General features: G+C 39.4%; 1 protein-coding gene across 6 annotated transcripts in view; it reads left to right on the forward strand.

Annotated features, from left to right (window-relative positions):
* CDKN3 (cyclin-dependent kinase inhibitor 3) overlaps positions 1-7109 on the forward strand; it is a 24694-nt gene extending 17585 nt beyond the window's left edge. For 3 of the 6 annotated variants that reach the window (XM_011961822.1, XM_011961827.1, XM_011961824.1), the window contains 3 exons: positions 2644-2675; positions 4599-4702; positions 6715-6943. In XM_011961822.1, coding sequence (XP_011817212.1) covers positions 2644-2675; positions 4599-4702; positions 6715-6801 — 223 coding nt within the window. In that variant the 3' untranslated portion in view covers positions 6802-6943. Of the gene's footprint in view, positions 1-369; positions 981-2643; positions 2676-4598; positions 4703-4946; positions 5040-6714 lie in introns of those variants that run through there. The other 3 variants (XM_011961825.1, XM_011961823.1, XM_011961828.1) reach the window with 3 other exon arrangements.
* Positions 7110-8685: the final 1576 nt, after the last annotated feature.

The following is an 8685-nucleotide window of genomic DNA, read 5'->3' on the forward strand; positions in this document are numbered from 1 at the left end:
AGCCAGGATGGTCTCGATCTCCTGACCTTGTGATCCGCCCATCTCGGCCTCCCAAAGTGCTGGGATTACAGGCTTGAGCCACCGCGCCCGGCCTATGGCCCTGTTTTTCAAACCATTTTGAGATTTTTTTTTTCAAATAAATTTTTGAAAGCTGCCTTTACTGAAAAGTTTCCAGAAATCAAACTAGCTCTGTTTAGCGAAGTGAAGCTTAACAAATTCTACTCTAGCTGGTTCTGGCAACCCAAATGCTCTGATGTTTGTGCAGACTACAAACAGGATAGACAGTAGATGGGTGACTTTGCATGTGCTGAATGTTTCAGTCTCCCATAAAATAAAGCATCTGACAACTGGACTTTTTCGTCATCCTAGAGCTTTCAAAGGTGTCCCACAGTGACTAGTTTATTTCCTATCCATTCTGCCATCTTTGAGGACCCGCACTTCTAGACAGCTATAGTGCTTATCCTTCAGCAACAGGGTCTGGTAAACCTTTTTCACTGTCTTGTTGTCTACCAGTGCCATCTCACTGGTTCTGCCTGGACATTTGCAGCCCTTTGTAAATCAGTGAACAACACTGCTTTCCTACTGTATTTTGTAGTTTCCTGGGGCTATTGTAACAAAGTACCACAAACCGGGTAGCTGAAAACAACAGAAATTTCTTTTTTCCCATTTCTAGAGGATGTAAGTCCAAAATTAAGATGAGAGCAGAGCCATGCCCCCTGAGACTGAGGACAGTCCTTCCATGCCTCTTCCTAGCTTCTGGTGGTGGCTGTCAATCCGTGGCAGGCCTTGGCTTGCAGCCGAATCCCTCCAGTCTGCCTCTGTTGTCACATGATTCCTTGTGTGTCTGTCTTTGCATGGTGTTGTCCTCTTGTAAGGACATTAGTCATCTAGGATCAGGGCCCGCTCTAATTTATCTTAATTTGAATATACCTGCAAAGACTCTAATTCTGAATAAAGTCCCACTCACAGGTACAGGATAAGGACTTCAGCATGTCTTTTGGGGGGACCTAATTCAACCAGTAACACCTACCACGTACCACACGCTGAGACTACCAAAGGAGCATAGTCCCCACCTTCGAGGAACCTGTAACTAACAACACTACGGCTGAGGTGCCGTAAGGCAGGCGGCGGCACACAGGAGAACGATCCTTTCTGTAGGAGCACAAAGGCATTTTAGGAAATGAAATTTGAGGTTTTAAAAGATGAGTTAGGAGTTCATCAAATAGAAGAAAAAAGGTGAAAATAGCAAAAGGTATAAAATAGTATTAATCTTGCAAAAAGACACTGAAGTGTTCTATCTCGATTTTTTTTTTTTTTTTTAATAAGACAGTTGTCTCTCTCTGTCACCCAGGCTGGAGTGCAGTGGCACTGTCATAGCTCACTGTAGCTTTGAACTCCCAGGCTCAAGCGATCCTCCCACCTCAGGCTCCCGAGCAGCCAGGACTCCAGGTGTGTGCCACCATGCCAGGCCTTTTTTTGTAGAGACAGGGTCTCACTTTTTTGCCAAAGCTGGTCTTGAACTACTGGACTCAAGCAGTCCTCCCACCTTGGCCTCCCAAAGTGCTGGGATTATAGGCCTGAGCCATGATGCCCAGCCTCTACCTTTATATGGTAGATCCAGATCTCTGAAACAGGCCTATGTCTGGAACACTTTGTAGAAAGCAAGTTCATGAGTAAGGCTAGGGGTCAGTACCTCTTTGGTCCTCTATTTTACATCCTAAAGCAAGATATTTATCTACAGCTTTACCTACAATACAATACAATACAGCGATTGATGTCCTTAATAATAAGTCATCCATACTAATTTAGGTTCAGTATAACCTCTAAGTACATTAGGAAGCATGTAATACATTTTTTAGGATCTTTGAAAATGATTTAAATGAATAGTTTTGCTACTGAGGGTTAATCTCCATTTTTCTGGAAAATCCAGTTATACAAAACTGCTAATTTCTTCACAGTGCTAGATAACAGCAGCCAACGTTCATTTACTTCTTACTCTGTGCAAAGCTGTGTTCTAAGTCGTTGGCAAATGCTCACTCATTTGTGAGCCTCATTTAATCCTCACTCTGATGTACATACTATTGCTATCACCATTTTACAGGTGAAAAGGCTGAATCCCAGAGAGACTGAATAACTTGCTTAGCTTTACACATGTAGTAAGTGGCAGAGCCAGGACTCAAGCCCAGGCAGTGGTGCTCCAGAGCCCATGCTCCAGACTTCAGTGATACCCTACCTCTGAACTCCTTTAGATACATGAACAGTTATTATCTACATGGCATTTGTCCGGTAACCACTCAGGTTTTGTTTAGACAGAGGAATAACCAAAGTGACAGTTGGTAAAACGTCTGATTTCTATTTATTGGTAACATTCTCCATTTCTCAGATGTGGATCTTGGAGCCTAAAGAGGTCAATAAAAAAACTCTGCCTATCTTGATGTTTAGAGGTATTCAGAATTCCTCCCTACAAAGAAAGAAGCACACCTTGCTCTCAGTTGATTAAATCAAAAATATTTATTAATCTTCCTGTGCAAGGCACTGTGCTAGGCATTAGAGTTGTAAATAGAAGGCAGAAAGAGCAAGTCTTTAGTTGTAACTAGGGATGGAATGAAATGTACAAACTTGAAAACTGTATTTCCCTTTCAGCTGCTATGGAGGACTTGGGAGATCTTGTCTTGGTAAGAAATATATTTCTATTATTTTTTTAACCTCCAAATAGACAAACTTTTGTTTCCAGACCATATGCTCATTTTGTATTAAAATGGAACCAACCACAATGTAAGTTTGCTAAGACTCAAAGGATGACTGACGGCCCTGACCATGGTGTTCCCTGAAAAGCTTGGCTGGGAGTGGGAGGTAGTTTCAGCATTGTTCTGGAGGATTCTGGCAAAACATCATTTACAAGTCTTAACACCTGCATTCTTATTTTTTAACATTTTTTGATGTTCTTCCTGTGTAGGTGTTATAATACAGTAACTTCCAAATAGTTTCCATGGGTAACTATTTATGAATACTGAAGTTACTATATGATAATTTAAAAATTTTTTTAAATGTACTAGGAAAAACAAAGAGTTCATGAAATGCCACACTGGAGTAGTAGTTATTTTTTTTTTTTTTTTAGTGTTGGATGACATCAAAATTGAAAGCTTTTGTGTTTCAAAGAATACTATCAAAATGACAAGACAACCCATAGAATGGGAAAAAATATTTGCAATCTATATATTTGATAAGGGATTTATATCCAGAATATAAAAAGAACTCTTACAACTCAGTAATAAAAAGATAGGCCGGGCGTTGTGGCTTATGCCTGTAATCTCAGCACTTTGGGAGGCCAAGGCAGACAGATCACCTGAGTTCAGGAGTTTGAGAACAGCATGGGCAACATGGTGAAACCCCATCTCTACAAGAAATACAAAAATTAGCCAGGCATAGTGGTGCATGCCTGTAGTCCCAGCTCCTGTGGGCTGAGTCTGGAGGACTGCTTGGGCCCAGGAGGTCAAGGCACCAGTGAACCAAGTTTACGCCACTGCACTCCAGCCTAGATGACAAAGTGAGATCCTCTGTCTCTCAAAAAATAATAATAATAACAATAATAAACACAACATAATTGAAAAATGGGCAAAGTATCCGAATAAACCTTTTATCAGGCAAGACACACATATAGTCAATAAGCACATGAAAAGATGTTCAACATCATTAAATCATCAGGAAATGCAAATCAGAACCACAGTGGATACCACTTGACACCCATTAGGAAGGGTATTATAAAAAACAGGAAAAATAGCAAGTCTGGCAAAGATGTAGAGAAATTCGAACCCTCATACACTGTTGGTGGGAATGTAAAATGGTCCAGCTGCTTTGGAAAATAGTCCGGCAGTAGTTCCTCAAACGGGTAAACACTAACATATGACCCAGCAATGTCACTCCAAAGCATATACTCACAAACTTGTATATAAATGTTTATAGCAGCATTAATCATAATAGCCAAAAAATGGAAACAGCCTAAAATGTCCATCAGTTGACAAATGGATAAAAACAATGTGGCATATCCATACAATGGAATATTATTTGATCATAAAAAGGAATTAAATACAGACATAAGCTGCAATATGTATGAACCCTGAACACATTATGCTAAGAGAAGTCAGACACACACAAAATAATATTGTATGTTTCCATTTATGTGATTGCTCAGAACAGGGGCAGATCTACAAAGTAGACTAGTGGTTGCCAAGGGCAGGGGTTGATGGGGAATAGAGGATGATAGCAAAAGGGTACACTTCTTTCTGAGGTGATGAAATGCTTTAAAATTGACTGTGGTGATGGTTGCACATGTCTGTGAATATACTAAAATCACTGAATGGATGAACACTTTAAATGGATGAAAGAATGAAGCCAGTGTTAAACTTTAATTCAACCATATGGTCATTTAAGATCATAATTTAACTGTCAAAAACACACACTAAAAGTCTCAGTCTTTTAATTCATTTGGAACAATTACACCAGTCTTCTGTATCAACAGAAGTCTTATTAAATATAAAATGCTCTACCCTGTCACTAATTATTTAGCAACATATTATTTTTCTGTCATGTTCCATTAGTAGCTGCTTGTCTCCTACTATACCTGTCTGACACAATATCGCCAGAGCAAGCCATAGACAGCCTGCGAGACCTAAGAGGATCCGGGGCAATACAGACCATCAAGGTGAGGAGGTGGGCGGTGCTTGCTTGGTTGTGGTTGGGGTCACTGTTACACATACAGATTCATATGTAACCAAAAGGGCAGTGAAATGAAAATCCAAAGCACTCATTATTCAAATGCCACTCCACTTGCTTATGCTTTTAGTTTTTAAAAATTTACATGTAAATATAATCCAGGTAATCTAAAAAAGCACACAGTATTTCAAACAAGATAATGGAAATGTGAACTTCTTGGTTGACTTTTCCAGGATCTCCCTACTGCTCAGTTTTTACCCCAGTCAGTTTTGGGAATGGATCCTCTCACCTAGAACAATGAGATGGTTATTATTAATGTGAACTTGGTAGGTTCTTGGGTAGATTCTCGGCCAAAAACATCTATGGAAGATCCTATTATATCACCAAAACATTTAATAAAGATAGATGAATGACTATAATACAAAAAATGGAAAGCAGTGCTAATTATCCTTTGCGGTGGATAACTGGGGACATCTTCCACATGTATATTCCCCTAACACTTCAAAACACTGCACTAGCAATGCCAAGGATATTGTATTAATCATGTTACTGAAAAGATTCTGCAGATTTCACTTCATTTTGTAGATCTGTAAAGCTAATGTGCCTTCCTTTTGGAAGCGTGCCCTCTCAGCATTAGAATCCACTCATCAGAGGAGTGGGCACCAAAGAATCCTGGCCGTTAGGCAGCTCCCTAGACTTGACAGCCCATCTTCCCAGGGTTAGAGTTCTAATTCAGTGTCATTAACAGTGAATTATCATAATTACTGATAAATGCACCAAGGAACCTGATTCTTAGGGCTTAAATAATGTCATTAATGGGACAATCTATACAAGATCCACTCCACTGTACAGGTCTGAAACAGAGAACTCCCCTTATGTTAAAACCAAATGATACGGCCAGGCGCGGTGGCTCATGCCTATATCCTAGCACTTTGGGAGGCTGAGCTGGGTGGATCATTTAAGGCCAGGAGTTCGAGACCAGCCTGGCCAACATAACAAAACCTTGTCCCTACTAAAAATACAAAAATTAGCCAGGGGTGGTTGTGTGCGCCTGTAGTCCCAGCTACTTGGGAGCCTGAGGCACAAGAATCGCTTGAACCCGGGAGGCAGAGGTTGCAGTGAGCCGAGATCACACCACTACACTCCAGACTGGGCGACAAAGCGAGACCCTGTCTCAAAAAGAAAAAAATCAAATGATGCTTCAAATCCAAAAAGTTCATCTCCCTTCTCTTGAAAACAAAATACATGGCCATGGCAAGATGTATATATGAATATCCATGTTTCACCTCTTTAACATTGCTGATAATTAAGCCCACCTTACTACAGACTGTCAGTTTATCACCTCAGCATTCTGTGGCAAACAGGCTTGCTGGTGTTAGCAATGCAGTTTCCTCTTCTCAATAAGGGTATGAAATGAGATGATTGGCAGAGTAAGAATATCTTCTGGGAAGCTGTTAAAACCCCAAATAAATTATTTAAGGCTTTTATTTTGCTTATACCCTAAGATTAGTGATAGTTTGTTTTTAAAAAATATTGTCTATGAAAATTATTCCTAGTGGATTATGTCATCACAAAAAGCAGAAGACTAGGGCTTCTATAAATTAAGAAATGGGTTTTCTTATATGTACCAGTCACTTGCTATAGAAAGTGCTCTGCCCTTACTTACCAGGGGGGAAAAACGTTAGCAAAAATAATGTCATTATGTACTTTTAAAATCTTATTTGGTCCTGTAAGAGAGAAAGGATTTTAGACTTATAACATATCCATCTACATTTCATTTCACCTTCTGATTTTTAGAGACTTGTAGAGCAATAGTTTTTCACACTACTATATAGCTTTACTAAAAGATAAAACTTCCCCATGATACAAATGCTTCCTTACCCAAAAAGATGTAGAATTGTGCTTAGCAAGTATTTTTTATTCCTGATACCTGCTAGTATTGTGCCCACACTGATAACTAGTTTTCCACAGTGTATTCCAATGTATCTTTACTTTTTTCAGCAATACAATTATCTTCATGAGTTTCGGGACAAATTAGCTGCACATCTATCATCAAGAGATTCACAATCAAGATCTGTATCAAGATAAAGAATTTCAAATAGCATTTATATGACCATGTCTGAAATGTGAGAGTTCTCTAGCATCATTTATATTGAAATGAAACCACTAGTGTTATCAACTTGAATGTAAATGTACATGTGCAGATATTCCTAAAGTTTTATTGACAAAACTCATTGTGTCTTTCATTTCTTATAGGAACAGGAAAATTGGGATAGGAAAATTGGTATGCAATTTTCCTTTTAGGAACGAACTGGTTGTTCTGGTATACTTTCCCTGGAGGTAATGCTGAAAACGTACATACAGAAAAATATTTGACTGCCTATTTTTAATACTTAATACTTCATTTTTACTTCGTTTTACTGTTTGTAACCACTGGGTGGCATATGACAAAGTAATAAGTAAGAAAATTGGTATGAGTGCCCAAACTTACTTTTAAATAATGTCCCCCTCCCTCTCTATTCCTCCCAAAACTTCTGCTTTTTACTTCATAGACCTACAGAATTGAAAAGGATCCTATGAGTCTTCCAGTCGCCCCCTCCCAGTACTGGATCAGCCCCAAGAGTGTTTGTTTATTCATTATCTGTGGGAACATTTTCAGAGATGAGGGATTCACTGGTTCAAACCGCTGCTCCACTTTTTTTCCACCCTAGGAACTATATGGAATGAGATTAATCCTTTCACATTTATTTCATAAAGAACTTAGCTACAGATTAACAATTTCCAACTCTCACTCCTTCACTTCCCCCTATACTATGAAACAGCTTTTTTCATCTTTAAATTCAACTTTGAGTTACCCAAAACAGTCATTTGGGCTGTAGACAAGGGTCACACACAATGTGTCAAACAGACACACCTGTTGGAACAGTCAGTGGTTTCAGTAGGGCTTACAGTAGTCACATGGCTCTCTTGGCTACTGGTAATTAGAAGTGTGAACCCATGTCCATTTGGCAATGACCACTAGGTTGCAGACTCATAGGCACTTCCACAAAAGACAAAAGTTTCACCACATCAAAATTTCATTTTTAAATAATTATTCAATGACCGGCTGGGCGTGGTGGCTCACGCCTGTAATCCCAGCACTTTGGGAGACCGAGGTGAGCGAATCGCTTGAGGTCAGGGGTTTGAGACCACCCTGGCCAACATGACAAAACCCCATCTCTACTAAAAATACAAAAATTAGCCAGGCATGGTGGTGCACACCTGTAATTGGGAGGCTGAAGCAGGAAAATCACTTGAACCCGGGGCAGGCAGGGGCGGGGCGCAGAGGTTGCAGTCAGCCGAGATCACGCCACTGCACTCTAGCCTGGGTGACAGAGCAAGACTCCATCTCAGAAAAAAAAAAAAACATACAATGACTAAACGTCTTATTTTGTCTCACACTACTCTTCTTGCTGCTGCTGAACTGCTTGAATTTCATTACAAAATACTGCAAAACAATTACCAGCCCTGTTTGGAAATTTCAGAGCACTAGTATGTATTGTAATATAAAATCAATATATTAATACAGTCATCCCTCAGTATCCTCAGAGGATTGGACCCCCCACCCCACCCCCAACAGCAAAATCCATGGATGCTCAAGTCCCTGATAGAAAATGGCATAGTATTTGTATACTTTAAATCATCTCGTTACTTATAATGCCTAATATAATGTAAATGATGTGTAGTTATTATACTGTATTGGCTTTATTTGTAGTATTTTTTATTTTTCAAATATTTTTAATCTGCAGTTGAGTCAGCGGATTTAGAACCCATAGATACAGACGACCGACTGTACTTTTATACATATGCTGCTTCTAGAACTTAACATTTTATGAGGAAACTCAGGAAGGTAGGAGGATCATATATCCCAGCAGGATCTAAATGGTTAACCTAGGGATTTCATTTTCTCATATAATTAATACCAAAAGTTAT

The sequence above is a fragment of the Colobus angolensis genome, unplaced genomic scaffold (genome assembly GCF_000951035.1).
Source record: "Colobus angolensis palliatus isolate OR3802 unplaced genomic scaffold, Cang.pa_1.0 Scaffold57, whole genome shotgun sequence".
Classification (NCBI taxonomy): Eukaryota; Metazoa; Chordata; class Mammalia; order Primates; family Cercopithecidae; genus Colobus; species Colobus angolensis.